General features: G+C 56.9%; 1 protein-coding gene and 1 long non-coding RNA gene across 2 annotated transcripts; one reads left to right on the forward strand and one right to left on the reverse strand.

Annotated features, from left to right (window-relative positions):
- Window positions 1-200: 200 nt before the first annotated feature.
- LOC118518854 (fatty-acid amide hydrolase 1) lies at window positions 201-19,250 on the reverse strand. Its single transcript, XM_036065876.2, has 15 exons — window positions 18,901-19,250; window positions 13,346-13,459; window positions 11,289-11,423; window positions 10,918-11,051; window positions 10,635-10,841; window positions 10,374-10,414; window positions 10,010-10,134; window positions 8,999-9,124; window positions 8,371-8,468; window positions 6,426-6,525; window positions 6,083-6,123; window positions 5,252-5,291; window positions 4,622-4,730; window positions 3,929-4,074; window positions 201-3,519 (listed from the first exon to the last, which is right to left on the reverse strand). Exons 1-15 carry the CDS (start codon window positions 19,093-19,095, stop codon window positions 3,391-3,393), a joined length of 1,740 nt encoding a protein of 579 aa, XP_035921769.2. The 5' UTR covers window positions 19,096-19,250; the 3' UTR covers window positions 201-3,390.
- Window positions 13,361-14,946, forward strand: LOC118518858 (uncharacterized). The gene is made up of 3 exons (XR_004908902.2): window positions 13,361-13,476; window positions 13,835-13,886; window positions 14,225-14,946. It is a non-coding gene; the product is annotated as an uncharacterized LOC118518858 (long non-coding RNA).
- Window positions 19,251-19,450: the final 200 nt, after the last annotated feature.

The following is a 19,450-nucleotide window of genomic DNA, read 5'->3' on the forward strand; positions in this document are numbered from 1 at the left end:
CGGAGCCTCTCAAGGATGGGAGTCAGGCCTGGTGGAGCACCAGCACCGGGGAGCACGGGGCTGGGCAAGGCCACGCTGGGGCTCGAAGGGTGACGCGGTGAAGCAGGGAAGGGAAGAGGACAGGCACCCCCCCTACAGCCTTGTGTCTAAGAGCACAAGGATATCAGTAACCAAAGAGAGAACCAGGGCAAGAGAAGGAAAAAAGTAGAGGCAGGTGGTTTTATGGAATGACAGGAGACAAATTGACACAGCAGTTCCAAGGATTCAGGACAAAATCAAAAAGCTACCTGGCCATCCCCATCTGGGCGTCCATGTGGGTTGGGCCCTCTCTGGTCCCTCACCGGCCGCAGTGCCTACCTCCCCTGCCCCTCGGCAGCATCTGCCTCCTCATCTAACCTTTCCCCAAGCCCTGATCCCCCAGGGAGCAGATGTGTTTGTGTTAATGTCCCACCACCCCCATAAGCCCCGGAGCCTCTCAAGGATGGGAGTCAGGCCTGGTAGAGCACCAGCACCGGGGAGCACGAGGCTGGGCAAGGCCACGCTCGGGCTCGAAGGGTGACGCGGTGAAGCAGGGAAGGGAAGAGGACAGGCACCCCCCCCCCCCCACAGCCTTGTATCTAAGAGCACAAGGATATCAGTAACCAAAGCGAGAACCGGGGCAAGAGAAGGAAAAAAGTAGAGGCAGGTGGTTTTATGGAATGACAGGAGACAAATTGACACAGCAGTTCCAAGGATTCAGGACAAAATCAAAAAGCTACCTGGCCATCCCCATCTGGGCGTCCATGTGGGTTGGGCCTTCTCTGGTCCCTCACCGGCCGCAGCGCCTACCTCCCCCGCCCCTCGGCAGCATCTACCTCCTCGTCTAACCTTTCCCCAAGCCCTGATCCCCCAGGGAGCAGATGTGTTTGTGTTAATGTCCAACCACCCCCATAAGCCCCAGAGCCTCTCAAGGATGGGTCAGGCCTGGTAGAGCACCAGCACCGGGGAGCACGGGGCTGGGCAAGGCCATGCTGGGGCTCAAAGGGTGACACAGTGAAGCAGGGAAGGGAAGACGACAGGCACCCCCCCCTACAGCCTTGTGTCTAAGAGCACAAGGATATTGGGGCGCCCGGGTGGCTCAGTCAGTTAAGCGTCTGACTTTTGATTTCGGCTCAGGTCATGATCTCAGGGTCCTGGAATCCAGCCCTCCCCCACTCCCTCCCACCCCATTGGGCTCCCTGCTCAGTGGGGAGCCTGCTTGAGGATTCTCTCTCTCCCCCTCTGCCCCACCCCCCCACTTATGCATGTGCACTCTCTCTCTAAAATAAGCAATCTTTTTAAGATTTTATTTATTTATGGGGGGGAAGCATGAGTGGGGGGAAGGGGCAGAGGGAGAAGGAGAAGCAGACTCCTCACTGAGCAAGGAGCCAGACTCTGGGCTCAATCCCAGGACCCTGGGATCATGACCTGAGCCAAAGGCAGACGTTTAACCAACTGAGCTACGCAGGTGCCCCCCCAATAAATAAATCCTTTTAAAAATTAAAAAAAAAAAAAAGCACAAGGATATCAGTAACCAAAAAGAGAAACAGGGCAGGAGTAAGAAGCTGGGGGGTGGGGCGGGTACAGATGATTCTATGGAATGATATGAGGCAAAATGACACAGTAGTTACAAGGAATCTGGGCAAAGTTCAACGACCTGGCCAGCCGATCTAGGTGTCTGTGTTAAGTTAGGCCCTCTGATCAGCCCTTCGCATCTACCCTGAAACCGGTCCCACTGAGGCGGGGACACCACTGTCAGACAGTGCAGGGACCACTGGGCATGTAACCCGGAAGGAAATGCCCCTCTGAAGGAGTAGGAAGGTCAGGAAGGAGAAGGAAGCCTTGGGAAGGCAGCCTGCCCTGAAAAGAATTTGAAGAGAGCCAGGTAGAACCAGGGGTGTGCCTGACCCGAGGGTCAGAAACGTCCTCTATGGTAAACAGGGGAGCTAGGGCTGGGGCCAGGGGAGAGTAAGCTTTGCTTAAGGGGACCAAGAAGCCCCCAGATTAGTCACAGGCAACACAGTCGTGTAAGAGGGAGGTTGGCAGATGGGGCAAAGGTGAGATTCTGAGCAGAGACTGCTCACTTCCATCCCAACTGTCAATTCCCAAACCACCTCTCTCCCTACCCCTGGGCCATGGCCCTAGCTCAGGCCCCAGGCCCCCTTCCCCAGACTAGGATCATGGAGCAGCCTCCTTGTCCCTCTCCAGGCTCTGTTCTACCCAGTCTACTCTCTTCGCTGCATCTGTGTGATCCTTTAACAGCTCCCCATTGCCCTGAGACAGGATTCAAATTCCTGAACTGACGCCCAAAGTCCACCTTGATTTGGCCTCCACCTACATCTCTGCTGCTTCTCCTTTGCCCATTCAAAACCTCTGTCTACTGAACTCATCATGGTCTCTGGATGTATGGCTCCTTCTCCCTGGGATGTCCTTACTCCCATCTCAGCTTCTGGGAACCTTCCACACTCAACCCAGGTCCTCCTCCTTCAGGAAGCCTTCCTAGAACAAACCAGTCATTGGCTGGCCCTGTGAGTGCTCTCTACCAGATCGCCCTGTCTCATGCTCCCTTCCCGAGGCCTAGGGCCCCCTCGCCCCCAACAGCGCCACCTCATGGCCAGCACTCCAGACTCCCGGCTGCCCTGCGCCTAGCCCCGTGTGGGCCACTAAGGACAAAGATACAGCATTAGGGTCCCTGCAGTCAAGGAGAGCCAGTGTCCTGAGAAAGGCAAACTCTCCCACAGATGCCCACCACACAGGACAGACTGGAAAGAAAGAGCCCACCTATTCCAGGGCTCAGAGGAAGGAGGGAAGGCCTTCTCGAGAAAGAGGGATCTGAGGAGGGCCTCAAAGGATTTAATGGCAGAGGAGCAGAAAGGGCAACCTCGGCAGAGGGAAAGGAGCAAAGAAAGAAGAGAAGGGCAATGCCTAGCAAAGAAGGTCTTAGTCTAAGCAGGGGGAGCGGGGAAGGGGGAGGTGCTGGGGCTGCAAGGCTCCTGTGGGGGTTGGGAATCAGGAGACTGCCAAGGCCAGACAGAGTAGGGCTCAACCCCCAGTGCCCTAACAATGCCAGCCAGAAAATATACAGACTAGAAACATTTCTTGACTGTTAATGGGCCTCTGCCCATATCTTACCCACTGGCTGCCACATGGGAGGGGGGTGTGTGTCAGGGCAGAGGGAGGGGACCAGAATGGGGAGCAAGGTCCAGACTCAGGGGGTCTGTGCTTCTTGTAGGGGATCGGGGGAGGGGGACATGGAGGTCTCTGCCCCCAGCTGAACATTTCCTCCCAGGGCGGCCGCTACGCCCGGACGAGGCTGGGTGCAGATCGAGACGGTCTGGGGCCCTCCGGAGCCAGGCGGCAGGCAGGCAGCAGTCAGGATGGCCGCTTCTCGGGGCTCATCAGTCGCTCCACCTCCCGCATGAACCGCAGACACAACTCTTCCTGCCACGGCAGAGCCACACACTGCACGGCCACGGGCAGCCCCACGCTCTTCTTCATGGCCTGCAGGGGACACAGGCATCAGGGTGGAAGGCGGTGGAGGCAGGCCCCCACCAGGGACCAGGATGCACCCCAGCTGGAGAGGAGGAGCAGCACAGCAGAGCCAGGCTGCAGTCTTTTGGGGGGTCTCGCATCAAGGAGGGCCGGCAAGGGGGCGCCTGGCTGGCTCACTCAGTAGACCATGTAACTCTTGATCTTGGGGTTGTGAGTTTGAGCCCCATGTTGGGTATAGAGCTTACTCAATGGGGAGGGGAGGGGAGGGGAGGGGAGGGGAAGGGAGGGGAAGGGAGGGGAGGGGAGGCAAGGACTACTGGTGCTTATGCTGCTTCCTTCCCAGCGGCCAGAGTTGGGTGTGGGTGGGCGTCCAGGGGAAGGGGGGGCCCAGGGGCCAGGCCAGGCCCTGTGGCCTCACCTTCCGTAGCGCCTTGTCCCAGATATCCCCAAAGTAGCCCCTGTAATGCTCCATCCGGGCCTCATCCTCTGCGGTCACCGAGGTGACAGGCACCACCCCCGCGGGGAAGTCCAGGCAGTTGTAGAGCAGCGTGTAGCTGACGGCCCCTGAAAGGCACCACAGGCAGCTAGAGCGACCCTGCGACCCTGCGACCCTCCGCCCGGCCCTGGGAGATGGCGCCCTGCCCCCACCCCAGGGAGAGGCTCTCTCCCAGAGCCCAGACTTGAGTGGGTGACAAAGCCCAGGAATCCAGATTCCCGGCAGGCTGGAGAGCCTGCTGGAGCTTGCCCTGTGCCTCTGCCCAGGAAGCTTCCCCACCTGGACCGTTGTTCCTATTTTTCTTGGCTTTTCTAAATCCCACCAGTACTTTAAACCCCACCTCCCCAAACTGTAGGCTCCGTAACTCAAGACCTCCCACTTCAGTGGTGCTGAGGACAGGGAGCCTGTTCCCTCCCAGAACATCCCAGATGACTCCCATCTCTCCAGCCAGTCGGACTGTGAGCTCCCCAAGGGCGGGGCCTTCCCCAAGGGGTGCAGCCCTCCGCCAAGGCTCCTCTTGTACTTCCCGGCAGCCTGCGGGCACTGGGCTGAACTCACAGAAGAGGAGAAGCAGGTGGGAGTGTCCGAGGTGTGTGCTGGGGCAGCAGACCTCACCTGTGGCCTTGCCTGGGGCATTCAGGTCCAGAGCAGGGCCCAGCATGGGGGTGAGCAGCACGTCCAGGTCCAGCGCCCTCCACTGGGCAATCACGGAGTTGCGGTACACCTGGGAGGATGCCAGCACAGCAGGGGGAAGCCCTCAGACCCAGCGCCTCGCACGGACTCTTCAATGCAGGGACTGTGGCCAGAGTGGCTCTGGCCCCAGCACCTGGCCCCGCATCTGGACTAAGCCACACTGGGATGGAGGTCCTCGGGGCACACAGGCACAGCTGCTTCCGGGAGACCTCCATTGTTCTACGTCCCACATGAACTGCAGACATTCATTTTGCCTGCCAGGGCAAGGCCACGTAGTTCCCAACAGCACTGGGGTGGGGCGGGGGGGGGGGGGGCGGCAGAGAGGTATCCAGGACAGGAGCCGCAGACTGACCCAGCCCCCAAGGGTGAGCACCCAGGTGAGTGAGGATCAGAGAGCAGGGCCCGAGCAGACCAGTCCAGGGAGTGGAAGGTGGAATGACAGGCCACTCCAGGGGCCCAGGGGACCCAAGGCTAAGAGATCCCACTGGCAAGTGCCCTGTCCAGCTCCACCCCATACCCCGCCCGACTCTAGTCTAGGGGCTCTGGCCTCACCTCGATCTCGTGCTGCAGTTCCCAGAGCTTGCCAGCCGACCTGGGCAGAGGAAAGGAGGTCACTGCCCATCAAGGTCACAGTCGTGGGGAGTAGCAACATCAGACCCCTACTCTTAACACCTCCCAGATCTCACTCCTCCATGGCCCCTTCTCAACTAGGGGAGCTCCAAGAGGGAAGTAGCACGGAAAGAAGTTCAAATCCCTAAGTTCATGTCCTGTGGAGAAAATCACGCCCCGAGAGGGATTTAGACTGTGTCACTTAGTGACTTTACAGCAGAGCCAGGCCCAGGTCAGGCCCAATTCGCAATGACCCTTAGGATACCAGAGAGACCAGAGCTGTCAAAGGTCCTAAATGCCTGGCAGCAAGAGAAGAGGCAAGTCCGCAGGATGTCAGGGCCTAATAATGAGGCCATTTATGGCCTGCTTTTTCCACCCGGGCCACTGAGGGGGCGGCAGGACCCAGTGCAGCTCAGTTCCCGTCAGACCTCCAAGAGCAGCGTCTCTCACGGGTTCCCCAGTAATCCCCTCTCTCTTGGGCCTCCCCGATGCTTCCTTTCCTGGTCCTTTCTACCCTCACCTCGCCAGGTCTTCTCCTCCCCACCCTGTCTCATCCCGTGATCTCCTTCAGGCCCCTCCCCTCTAGCCAGACCTGGACCCTGAGAAGACAAACTTCAAGGTCCCATCTGAAAGCCACTGAGGTTGCCACCCCGGCTGGGCCACTTCCAGCCTCAGAAGTGACTTCCCTCAGCTCCTCCCGTCAGAAACCACTTAACCCCAGGTCAGGGGACAGGGAAGAGGGGGGCAGGATCTAGGCACAGGAAATGTCCTTACCGGGGCTTCATGCTGTTAAGAAAAGCTGCCACCCTTGGGAGCTGCCAGAGGACAAACACAGCGTCAGTGACTCAGTTCTGGGCTGAGTGCAGACAACAGTGTTCTTCAGGCCAAGCTACCTGTGCCTCTTCCCTCTGTCCCTCCCCCAGGCCCCCGGGTAGCACCTCCTTCAGCATGCGGCTGGCTGAAGATTGCAGGGCATGGGGAGAGGACAGGAGTCTGGGTAGGGGCTGGAGAGAAGAGGAGGCCATGCGTGCCCAAACCAAGAGAGGCTAAGGCAAGGGGAAGAGCCCCAGAGGCTCCGTCCCAGCCCACTGCAGCCCTCCGCTCCTTGTGCCCTCACCAGAGGCTTCAGCACGAAAGCCAGCAGTCCTTTCAACCACCTTGGCATCTTCAGAATGGAGATCAGGTCCCCCAAGCAGGGGTCCACGAAATCACCTTTGCTGGGAGACAAAGGGTCCAATCCAGCACTCCCTCCCCAGGCCTCCCTCCTGGCTTGCCCCCACCCATAGCACCCGCAGCTCAGTGTCAGCTATTCCGTGACACCCCCTCCACTCCCTCCTCACTAGATTCTGGCAACCACTGGTCTCCAACCCCTTCATCTGCCTCCTTTCATTTTTTTTTTTTTTTAAGATTTCCTTTTTTTTTCATTAAGTAATCTCTACATCCAATGTGGGGTTCGAATTCACAACCCCAAGATCAAGAGTCCCATACTGTATGGACTGAGCTAGCCAGGCACCCTTATCTGCCTCCTTTTACTTAGTTTTTATTTTTTTTTTAAGATTTTATTTATTTGAGAGATCGAGAGAGAGAGAGAGAGAGAGAGAGTGCACATGAGTGGGGGGAGGGCAGAGGGAGAAGCAGACTCCCCGCTGAGCAAGGAGCCTGACATGGGACTCGATCCCAGGACCCCGGGATCCTGACCTGAGCCGAAGGCAGACACTTAACTGAGCCACGCAGGCGCCCCTATCTGCCTCCTTTTAGACATGTGACTTGTTTCTGCTGATCGTTTGGGACGCCTGGACTCCACTCCATACCCACTGGAGCTTCCCAAGGCAGGACTCCGCGTCTCCCTCCCTGGCACACTCAGCTCAAAGCAATAAGGACTCAGTGACGGCAACATTTCCCCGGCGGGGGCCTGACACTGAGGGCATCCCCTATTGACGCCGACGCCAGCCCAGAGAGACAAGTGGAGCCGCCATGACTCTTACTTCTGAGGCTGTCTCTAGCTCTAGAGCTCAGAGAAGGGTCTCAGGAGGCCGACCCGAGGGCTTCATTCCCAGGGCCAGAGTGAGGGGCAGCCCTTCCTGCTGAAGCCTGGACCAAAGTCAGCTAGAAGAGGAGGTCCAGTCAGCCCAGGCACATCAGCAGGGGGTGCCTTCAGAGGTCTTGCACCCCTGTCAACCCTTAAGGACTGAAAGCTTCTAAGTGGAACCAGCTTCTCTAAACATGAGCTCTGAGGCGCCTGTGGGGAGCTCAGTGGGGAGCCTGCTTCTCCCTCTCCCTCTGCCTCTCCCCCTGCTTATGATCTCTCTCTCTCTCTGTCAAATAAATAAATAAAATCTTTTTAAAAAAGAGCTATAAAAAAATAAACTGGGGGCGCCTGGGTGGCTCAGTCGTTAAGCGTCTGCCTTCGGCTCAGGTCATGATCCCAGGGTCCTGGGATCCAGCCCCACATCGGGCTCCCTGCTCTGCGGGAAGCCTGCTTCTCCCTCTCCCACTCCCCCTGCTTGTGTTCCCTCTCTCGCTGTGTCTCTCTCTGTCAAATAAATAAATAAAATCTTTAAAAAAAAATAAAATAAAATAAACTGCAAAGTCCCTTAAAGTAGGTCTGATCCAACCCACCCACTCTACAGAAGAGAAAACTACTCAAAAGGCGGGCCCGGCTCAAGTTAGAAGAGCCTGGAGTCACAGCATGACGTCTAGACCTCTCCTGTCCTGCTTCACCCTGCCCTTGTCTCTCAATCTTTCCCAAATAGACAAGCAACCCCCCTGCCCACCCCCTACCTCCCAATGAGTTTTCATCGGTTGAGCGCTGCTCAATCCAGCCTCCCGTCGAGCTGGCACCTTTCTAAAGTGCTAGGGACCTCCAGACTCCAGCTGCACAGCTAGAGGGGCGGTGAGCTCCCTGCCCACAATACTCTGACCTTCTTTGTGTTCAACCGAGGCCTGTTCCCCCATCTTCTCCCAGAGCGGCCCATCCTGGGAGAAACAGGACCCAGCTGCTCTCCCTGGGTCTACCCATGTCCTGGACCCCACCCCAGACCCCAAAGTCCAACATCACTCACAAGTTCTGCAGGAAGCTGTGGCCTCCATCACTGAACAGCCCACCGGTTGACAGGGTCTCCAGAGCACGGGGTATGTTGCTTGGCAGGAAGGGAACCAGCTGCGAGATTGAGGGGTGTGAGGCCCCAATACCTAGAAACCCTTGGCTCCCACAATCCCCATGCTGCCCAGGCAGCCCTGAGGATGGACCAGACCAACCCTGCCGCCATGGCAGCCCTCAGTGGAGCCACAGAGGCCGCCTTACTGACCCATGAACATTCCCTGAAAATGCACATCGTGAGAGAAGTCAAGCCACACATAAACTTGTCTCAGATGAGCAGACTAAAACCCATTGGCCCACCAGGATGGTGGGAACCTCTGGACAGCCGTGCACCATTGTCTGTGGTTGACGGGAGCCTCCCAGGGCAGCGCTCACTCACCCCCAGCACAGGGCTGAGTTCGCCATCCATCGCGAAACCTAACACTCATGATCAGCCCTCTCTCCGCGGGTCCCACAGCGACATCGCTCCCGTCCCAACCACAAAGCAATCAGGGTGAAAGGACACCGGGGACCAGTGGCAGCCACAGGTACCAGGAAGGTTTCCCTGAAGGAGGGGCCATACCAGGGCTTCGGGGTCCCCACGGCCATACCGTGTGGCCAGCAGCCTCAAGGCTCTGCTTGGTCTCCAGCACGGCCCTCTTCATGGCCGGGGTGGGCATGGTATACTTGTCAGTCTCATAATACCCCACACGCAGAGGCCGAGAGCTTGTGTAGACCTGGGGGGCAAAACCCTGGAGTCAGAATCAGGGGAAGAGAGAGCGGCCCAAAGTTGGGCTCCCAGAGATCAGAGAAGCTGCTCAGCCCCAGACACAGCTGAGAGGTTGCAGCCTGGATCCCCCGAAAACTAAGTGCCTGAGAGGCCGGCCCTTTCTGCATCTGACCCTTTCACAAAACCCCTTCATAATCACTCTGCAGAAGGGGCTGGAACAGATGAGGATTCCCACTGGCCATATATGAAACTGAGGCTTCGGGTCTAGATAGGGAGCTAGGCAAAGCGGCCTGGAGTGGGGCTGGGCTCGTCCCAGTCCACCTCGTGCAGACTGACAACACTAGGTCCAGAACCCAGGTACCCTGTGCCCTGAGTTGAGGCCCCCCACTGCCTGTTTCAAGACTGGCTCCCATAATTCGTTCCAGACCGCATCACAGGGACCTCATCTTGTCCTCTCCACCCTCTCAGGAAGGGCTTCTGAAACCACTGGGTTGTTAGAATATCCTCTGCCAAGGAGGGGGAGCTCACACCATCCAGCCGAGATCTCCTGCCTGCCAGGAAACACCCTAGTTCTCCCTCAAGTGGTTCTCAGGCTGAGAAGGCAGTCCTGTCTCAGAGCCGGCAGAAAAGGCTGAGACCAGAAGGCGGGACCTTTTCTCCCCAGAGGCCCCCCAGGCCAGTCTGAAAGGCCCCGAGTCGCCACAGGCGGGCAAGGGCTCCATCTGGTGGCTGTCTGTGGAGCAGCAGCTGAGCCTGGCTTCAGAGCCCTGCGGGTGGTTTTCAAGAGACAGAGCCTCCAAGGCCTGCGCACGCTGCCTGGGGCTGCTCTCTGGGCTCAGGAGCACCAGCAATAACCAAACTCAACCCCACGCCCATCCCTAGCCCTGCTCACCTCCTCCCTGAAGGGCAGCGGGGGCACGGTGGGGTCCAAGCGGAACATGTCCTCACACAGCAGTGCTCGCAGGCACAGTGCTAGGCTTTCCACGTCCCGGGCCATGGGGCCAACTGAGAGCTGCACTGTGGGGGCAGGGAGGGGAAGGAAGAGAGATCACCCTGCTCTAATGGGTTCTGGGGCCGGGTCCAAGCGAGGGCTGGGCCATGGCCCAGGAGTGTGAGCAGAGATGAGGAGGTAGGAACTCAGACCTAGACTAGCCTGGGAGTCAAACACTGCCCCCCCGGAGAGGGAGAGGCAGGGGTAGAGGTGGATCAGGCAGACCCCCCCTCCTCCAGGGCACTGAGGGAACCCCAGACCTCACCTGCTACCTGTCCATAGACACAGCCCTTCAGGCCACTCTTGCTGGATAAGAAACACAAGATGTTGGAAACAGGAAATGGTCACCCTCCGCCCAACCCCAAACCCATACAGCAGCTTAGAACTCTCACCACTTTGGAAACTAGGAACCAAAGCCAGTGGTGCTGGGACGCTCCCCGCCCCCAGCAAAACCCCAGTGAGGGAATCCCTCCCTGGGGCCTAGAGAGGTCGGAAAGCTCCTTCCACCCCCCCCCCAACACCATACCTGATGCGGTTGGATGTGGGCTTGAGGCCACAGATGCCACAGAAGGCCGAGGGAAAGCGGATGCTGCCTCCAATGTCAGTGCCTAAGCCCAGCGGGGAGCCCCCAGCCCCAATGAGGGCGCCTTCACCCCCGGAGGAGCCCCCTGGGGTTTTGGAGGACTTCCACGGATTCAGGGTCTGGCCAAAGAGGGGGTTACTGCAGTCATAGCTGGGGAAAGCAGGACCGGGTCAGCCCGGGTCACACTGGGGCCAGCGCCCCCGCCCCGCCCCGCCCCCAGGCCCACCTGAACATGGACTGAGGGACGTTGGTGTGCACGAAGGGCACAGCGCCCTGCAGCTTCAGCACCCGCACGACGACGCTGTCACAGTCTGCGGGCGCGCTCTCGTTCACGCTCAAGCCCAGCGTGGAGTCCTGGCCCTAGACGGAGGGACAGGCACCAAGAGGGGTGTGGCTGACGGCTCAGGGGGGCCCTTCAGCAGCAGAGGGTCCCCTCCTCCCGCTGTCTCACAGGCCAAGGCGGGGCACACACCTAGGGCCCCTCTCAAGGCCTCGGGACCCGATACTTCCTCCAAGGGCCCGGGGTCACCCAGGAGGCAGAGCCGGCTGGCAGGGACAGGGGCGCGGGGTTGGAGTCCGAGAGGCGGCAGGGCACACCTTGTAGCTGAAGCACTCCTTGAGGCTCACAGGGACGCCATAGAGCAGGCCCCGCCGTGGGGCCTGGGACAGCTGAGTCTCACAGTCTGCCAGGTAGGTGGTCACACAGTTGGTCCCTTTGTTTACTTCCCAGGCCTGGAGGAGGGAGAAATGGACACAAGGAAGAGTGAGATTGGCCTTTTGTTTTTAATTGTGGTCGAATATACATTATATAAAATTGGCCTTTTAAAGGACACCCAGAGAAAGGGTAACCAGCCACATGGCCCAGAGCCAGGAGCACAGAGAATAATCTAGGGCCCAGCAACTCACCTCACTGAGGACATCTAGCCCCAGCCTCACGCTGGCAGTCTCTGGCCTCAACCCCAAGATGGAGAGAGTACTTCCAGGGCCAGGGCACAACCAAGGTACCCAAAGGAGCAAGACACTGGCCTCGGATGCTCCCCAGAGGGGATGAGCTGGGAGGAAGATGACCTTTGGCCTCTAAGCCACATCTCTGTCAGTGAAGCAGACAGGGGCAGATCCCTATCTCAGGTCATGCTGGGAGTCAGCACAGAGCAGGGCTAGACCCAGGTTCCAGCCTCCCAGAGGCCAGCAGGTTTTTTCCTGCCCCAGGCCTGGCCCACACGGCACCAGCCAAGCCTCCCCTCCCCCCAGAAACTCTTGAATCTGATAATCAAGTCACATGGAGGAGTGACTGACTGATACCAATCATTTAAAGGGGTGGGAGCTTGCCTAAAAGGAAATGATGCACTAACGGGGACCACCTGCCCTGGGGCCTCTCCATAGCCCTCCAACCACACTCAGCAGTGCCCTATGGGAGGGCAGGCCAGGGCAGAACGATGTATGGCTTTCAGCAAATCCTCCTGTCCCTGTGAGACATCTGAGGAAAATGGGTGTGGGCCCCGCTGCCACACCTCGGCACATGAAATCTGTGGGTGATTAGGAAGGGCAGCCACTGTTCAGGGACACCGAATGAGGAGACAAAGCACAGTCTGCTGAGCCTGCCAGTGTCCCCTGGGGCATCCAGTGCAGGAGCTTGGGGTCCTCCCTGCGTAGTCAGGCTCCCTCTCCCTCCCCCTTGCTCAGCTGGCTGGGCTCACCCCCGCTGTCACCCACGCCCATCACACTCTGTTTCAAGAAACCACAAGCAAGGCAACTCATAAAGCACAACTCTTTCCTCCATTTCATTTCAAACAGATGCCTGGAGCACTTACTACACGAAAGACATAGTGTCCAGCTCTAAGTACGAAGACAAATGAGACAAGCTCTGTCCACAAGGGGCCCGCGTTGACAGGGGAAAGAGGACAAGGCGAGCGCAACAAGGCCAAGAGAAATGTGTTAAAAAGTGAGCGCTGAAGAGGGAACCCTAACTCCCTGGAAGAGGGCCTCCTTCTCTGAGCCCACAAGGTTCAGCCGGTGGTGGCTGTTACCCCAAGGGGGGCAAAGAAGAGGGAGAAGAGCCTTCCAGGAAAAGGGAATCCTGCACAAGGCAGGGCTCGGCGTGGCAGGCTCTGGGTGCCAGGGAACCAGCGGCAGCTACTGCTGCCCACACTCTGAAAGGCCTTGGCCAGACAGGATGCTGGAGACTGAAGAGGAGCAGAAGAGCAGAGTCTGAAGAACTGGAGACCTGAGAGGGCATCCGGCAGGAGGCTGGCGCTCCATGGTGGAGGGAGACGGTGGTGGAGGGCCAGGGTGGCTGCTGGGGGCATGGGGACAAGGGGTTGGACTGGAGAGAGCTATAGAAAGAGAACAGACCACACTTGGTGACCGACGGGGTGGAGGCGGGAGGGAGAGGGAAGTCTGGGCTGCAAGCCAGGCTTCTAGCTAAGACAACATGCTCAGTGTCGCCCCCACACAAACACACACACAGAGGCAGCTCCTCTCTCTCTCTCTCTCTCTCTCTCTCTCTCTCTCTCTCTCTTTCTCTCATGCAGCTCCTGGCAGCCCCTGGCACTGTGGTCCCCCCACCCCCCGGCCCTCAGAGAGACAAACTCCAGGCCAGGTTTTCCCCACAGCCTTTGCAGAGAGAGGGAGGTTCCCTGGCAACAGGGCCTTACCTTTCCTGCGTAGGTGTAGAGTGCCGCCTCAGGCCACAGCTCCCCACTGTGTAACTTCTGCACCAGCTGAGTCAGGGGCAGGGCCAGCAGTGCCTCTGAGTCCAGGTCAGGGTTCTGGAAAGACACCTCAGGTGAGTACCCCCTCTCCCCACAGGCCCCAGGTGCCTACAGCAGACACCCGTGGCCCGGGCCCCTAGGTCCCCACACCTGCCAAAGCAGATGCTCACTGTCACATGCCAATCCATGACAGACATGCCCACCTGCAGCTCTGACACCAGAAATGTGGCCCAGCCTAGGCAGGTCCTTGTCACCTATGGACAGTGCAGATGTATCTCTTCCAGAAGGTTATCGGAGGGGGTGCCCCGGAAAAGGCCATGCCCAGGCTGATTATGAAACCATTACAAACCACAACCACTAAGAGCTGCCTGTAGGCACCACGCTGGTGCACTCTGTATGTCGATTAAATCTTGTTCCATTCCCATTGCACAGATAAAGAAACTAAAGCATCGAGAGGCCAAGTGCATCACCTAGGACCATACAGGTAAACTGTAGTTCTCTGCCCACTCAGCATAGGCTGTCCACTGGCTATCCACCCGCACCTAACCACTCCACCCCTGGCAGGGGAGGCAAAAAAATAAAAAAATAAAAGAAGACACTGTCCTGGGTGGTTGGGAGGTGGTTGGCAGGAGGAGGATCTCTGAATCACAGCCACCATTTCGCAGCCCCACTCTCTCCTGCTCTCGCCAAGGTCACCAGGGCCCTCCTCTTGCCAAATCCAAGAGATACTTGATTCTGTTCTTTGCTCCATGTCTCACTGAGAGATTCAAAGGTACTGAGACCACACACTGGCTCTCTTCAACTTCCTCTGCTTTTCTCCAGCTTCTCTGCTACTTCTGTCATCCATTTATTCAGTCAGTCGACAAATATGTTCTGAGCACCTACTATGTGCCAAGGACTACGTTAAGGCCAATGAATTTAGAGGTAACCAAGACAGACAAATCCCTGCTTTCAGAGAGCCTGCACTCAAGAAAAGAAACAAGTTAACAAATGATGGACAGCTCAGGAAAGTGCAAGAAGGCAAGTACACACTGCTGTGATGGAAATAACAGAGGACTGACTCGGATGGGATGGTCAGGCCTCGCTGGGAGGTGACATTTCTTTCGGCTGTGATCTGAACGATGAGAAGGAGCCAGATATGGGAAAAGATTCCTCTTGTTCCCTCTTTGAGCCTGGAAGAAGTGAATCCTTCTCTCGTGGCCTCCAATCCAGGCTCTCCACCTGCCCCCCAAGCCTCCTGACCCAATCGAGCTCTGGTGCTCACGGGCTATTCCCATTGCCACCCACCCCTGTGTCCTTCCCCCTGAGCTCACTGCTCCCCCACTTTCCACTGGTTCCTGCTCCCTGTACCCTTGCTCAGGGAAGGGCTGTCAGTCTATCCAGGGAGGAAAGTGAGAAAAAAGGAGTCATCCCAGACCCCTCCTTCTGCCTCCCACCCACAGCCAAACCCAGTCAGTCACTGTGCTCACTAAGTAGCTCTGGAAAACAGCCACTTCTCCAACCCCTCTACCAAGACCCTCACCGCTGCCCAGCTTTCTCTTCTGGCTCACACAGGGGCCACCTAAGTGGCTGCCAGGCCCGAGGCAGGCACCGCCCACCCGCCCTTCCTGCCAGGCCAAACAGTGCAAAGCCAGTCAGGACTTGCCTCTCACCTGAAGGTCCCTGTCACACCACAAGCCCCAGAGGCGTGCCAGGAGGTGCTTCCAGGCAGCTGTGAGACTCCTCTGCACCCCTCCCTGAGACACCACCTACTCACGCCCTCCACACACGCCCACCACACAACCTTGGTACACCGGCCTTAACAGAAAGAACACTCTACCCCCTGCCCTTCATTTGTTAAACAGATATATTACTTACTTGGGATAATATGTATCTACAGATATATAGATATAATACAGATATATATATATATAGATGTATTATATATATATATATAATACAGGGAGCCACAAAGAAGAAAATGAATCATGATCTCTCCACACACACAAGATAATCCCTGGTGATATATTTTTTAAAAAGAGACACAAAATGAAAAATGAACATTTACCCCACCCACCCCGAGGACCACCCTGCCCAGTCCCTCTTCTGAAAAGGAAACCATAAGGTTTCTAATGAACCCTTACAGGGAAAAAAAATGTTTATGAAAAACCCACCGTGTATGTAATTATTTTTATATATTCTGGCTTTGCACAAAGGAATCACACCATAGACACATTACTTACTACACCTTGCCGTTCTCACTTCACAATGAAAATAGCAAAATGGCTTTTTTTTTCTGATTATATAAATGTGCCCACTGTAGAAAAGAATGCCTAACAGTATGGGGAAGAAAGTAAAAATCAGCGAAGAGCCCCCCGCACGAGGGTGATTACCACCAACAGTCTGGTCACCACCATTTCCCACCTTGCGACAAGACACCACGGAGTCCCTGTGCGTTTCTGCTCGACACTGTCAGCAAGCTCCCTCCATTCTCAGCACAGATTTTAACTCTGTCCTTTGTTCTTGCGTGCGGATGGCTGATGACACCGTTGCTAACGGTTATTTTTAAGTCTTCAACTAGTTATCAGGCAGCTGAGACATTTCCTCTTTCACAAGACACCCAAGAAGGCCTGCACCTCTGAGGCCAGTCCACAAACGCGGGGGCGATGACATTTGAATGGAGAATGCAGAGATGTGTACAAACAAGTTCTAACAAAGCACAGGGCCACCCCGTGGCAGTCTTTTTCAAGGGAGGGACACCAGAGCTATCGCCGAACCACTGCTCCCCACCAGCTGTTTTTCTCCTTGAGGACCTTACTGTCCTAATTTCCAGGATCCTCCGTGGTCCTCCATGCTTTTTTTTCTTTTCTCCTCATGGTTTTTATCATGTTTGTTCTATTTCAAGATATCTTTTCCATTGGGTCATGTAGGCCACGGATCCTGGTCTCAACAACTGATTCGACTACTGAATCATTTTGCTTTAAAGGCAGGCTTGGAGAAGGCCAGGAGGTGGAACCACGGGTCAGACCCAACAGAAGGAAGTGGCATTTGTGAAGACCAGTGGGGTTCTGACAAAACGGGTTGTAAGAGATGTGGGCAAAGGCACAGAGGTGTGAGAGGTGCTCTGGTATGTCTCTCCCAGCCATCGTATTCTAGAGATGCTAGTCCTCTCTTCAGTCTAGAAAAGATATTAAAATTCATTCGGGGGCAGGGTGGGGGGAAAGAAGTGGGCAAAGAGTTGTTACAGATTAAGCCTCACACAGTCAACAGAGAGTTACCAGAAACAGGCCTTACTCTAGAGTTGCTCAAGAGTCGAGAGAGGTGAACGATTTTGTGATGATTCAAGAGATGCTTAGGATCCCCAGCGATGCCTGGGAACGCTGGAGGTATCTGGGCTCCCGGCTAGCTTCATCAGCAGTCTATCAGGCTGGGGCTGTACCAGCTGGACCACCAGCTGCTCGATTCCTCCAGGGCCTGCCCAGAGCCCTGCTTACCTCACTGCCCCTTGCTATTTGGGGCTGGGCCAAAAAAGCCCCAGAAGAAAGGCTGCTGAGACAGCCTCAAAACCCACATCCCCATCATCCTGCGAGTCCAGAGCCAAGCAGAAAGGCATTTGGGGGCAGGAAGGAGGAAGGAGCTGGTCCCAAGTCCCCAAGGGATTGAGTTCAGCTAAACCACCTACGTCTTAACTGCCCCCAGGGATTCAGAGCTACTGTTGTCAGGACCCCATCCCTTTGCTGATTGTTCAAACCAGTGAGACTACTGAGATAGTTCTTTCTCCTCTACAATCACCGGAAAGTCAAAAAGTAAATTTCACAGTTCACCCACTTGGAAGAGCCAAGCTTTGCCATTCTGAGGCCAGGCTTTCCTGCCCCAGGGAGGGTGCAAAACAGCATTTTGTATTTCAGAGCCAAAACTTCTATCCTGGAAGGTTTTGTTCTTAAAAATAATGAAAGTTTCTCCAGACGGAAGCTGTGTAGATGCTGGTGTTTGGAGCTGAAGTGAAGGAAGACCCACCACCCTTCTACAGCCTCACGCTCCTGCCAGCAGGTAGGTTTCTTGTGACGAGGAGGGGAGTTTAGCAGGCAGGAACTGTGGGCTGATCCCTGAAGTTGCCCCCAACAGTTCTTGCTGGTAGAACCGGCTGGCTGCAGTTCTGGCAGTTACTCCAGAACGGGGGCCTCGGGAGCAGCGGAGGGTACTGGGCTGAGCCCAGTAGCATTGCAAGGATCCCTGAGTGGGATACCTTGGAGCTCAGCCAGAGAAGGGGGACTAGACAGTGAAGAACTTGGGCTCAGGTAGGGTCAGTGGCCAGTCTGGATTGAACATCTAAAACCTGACTGACGGTGGGCTTTTCAGCCAGCTTGATGAAAAGAGGCTGGAACCAGATACATATTTATGTCAACAAATAAATAAATATGACATATCCTGGCCCCGGAACAGTGTGAAGTAAATTCATAGCAGCTAAAACCTCACTGTGATCGAGGCTTCACCCTGGGCCTGGCATCCTAAGGCCCGGTCTCCCTACCTAATATCTCCCCCTGCTCTTCCCTGCTGGAAAGAGGCTGGAGAGTCCCACTGGGCATCTAGGTTCTAGTTCCAACTCTGCCCCAACTCTAAAATCACTTGCTGCCGCCGAGCATCTGCTAAGTGCAATTTTCTGTGACTCCTGCCCTGGCTCCTACCTAGGCACATCCTCCTGACTCCTGCTGTGTCCCCAGTCACCTGGAATGCTTTCCCACCTGTCAGATCTGAATCCTATCAAACACAAACCCTCACAAACAATCGTGGCAAGCTTTTCCTCTCTCAGTACATAAGAACATCTCTCAGAATTTATCATTTTGACTTCTAGCTGGGTCCAGTGTCTCAAACACCTGGAGTGAAAGTCCCCTCCTCTAGGTTCCTCCCTGGCGCCTAAACACACACTGAGCGGATCCGGAAGGAGAAAAGCTTGTTGACAGATCATCCAGGGAAGGGCTGGAATTACACCTGCTCAAGGAACGGGACCTATCACGGGTTAGAACGACACCTGGGCGGCAGGAGCTGGGGAAACTATTCCAGCCCGGCTCCCTGGTTGCACCTGGGCAAGTCCTCCCCTGGCTCGCTTTCAGGATCATCACGCACAACCACTTTGAACTGTGAGCGCTCCAGATTTCCTTGGCCATCCCTCTCTGATTCCAAAGTCCTAAACCCGAGCATCCTAATGGTTCTCGGGCTTGCATTTTAGCGTTCTAACAGGCTTGAGATTCTTTGGTACCGAGCAAAGCTCCTCCTTCTTTGACCCGGTGCGGCGATGTCCTTTCAGGACCTGCTCTGGCCCTTTCGTCTCCCTGCCTCTCCCCTCAGCTGGCTCTACCTGACTCGGAAAGAGTACGGAATGCATTAGGGCGTGGAGAGATTCCGAAAGTAAAACCTGCGCTGCCGGCCACCTGCCTCTCCGCGCGCCAGCGCGCCTGAGAATGCTGCTAGTGATACCTCCTCCCTGTGCCTCCCCCCACACACCGGACCCGAGCGGTCACCTGGAGGCGGAAGCGCTGCGCCGCCTTGTCCATGGTCTCCAGGGCCGCCTGCTGCCTCTGTCGCGCCCGGGCCACCGCGCCCCGCGCCGGCCGGTGACTTGACCAGCGCAGGGCCACGGCCGCCGCGACGAAGCAGCAGGCCAGGGCAGCCCCAGAGGCGCCAGACAGCGCGGCCCACAGTTCGTCCAGCACCATGATCTGCCGCCTCCGACCGATGCCAAGAGCGACAGATGCGGAATCAGCACGCGCGCGCGCCGCCGCAAAACCCGGCCTGGATCCGCCTAGGATCCCGCGCCCGCCTGCACAGAAGAGGCGGGAGGAGCGCGGCGCGGCCGCTGGCCCGCGGGGAAGCGCGCTGTTGCCTGGCAGCCGGCTTAGGCCGCCGGCGCGCAACGGTCAAGGTCAAGCCCGCACCCGGCCAGCCGGGAGGGGTGGGAGGGGCAACGGCTGCCCCCGGGCGCCCTCGATAAGCCTCCGCCCCACGCACGCCACAGCCGCAGCTCCCGAAGACGTGACTAGCGGGAGCCCCCTGCGGGAAAGGCCGGCCAAG

Source organism: Halichoerus grypus, chromosome 5, assembly GCF_964656455.1.
Source record: "Halichoerus grypus chromosome 5, mHalGry1.hap1.1, whole genome shotgun sequence".
NCBI lineage: Eukaryota > Metazoa > Chordata > Mammalia > Carnivora > Phocidae > Halichoerus > Halichoerus grypus.

What these genes read in the sequence shown, in the direction of transcription:
- LOC118518854 (XM_036065876.2), bottom strand. Translation starts at nt 19,095, where the DNA reads ATGGTGCTGGACGAACTGTGGGCCGCGCTGTCTGGCGCCTCTGGGGCT. An exon ending in CGCAGCGCTTCCGCCTCCAG is followed by an intron (nt 13,460 to 18,900) that starts GTGACCGCTCGG and finishes GTGTCTTTCCAG; the next exon opens with AACCCTGACCTGGACTCAGA. An exon ending in TGTCTATGGACAGGTAGCAG is followed by an intron (nt 10,135 to 10,373) that starts GTGAGGTCTGGG and finishes CTGCCCCCACAG; the next exon opens with TGCAGCTCTCAGTTGGCCCC.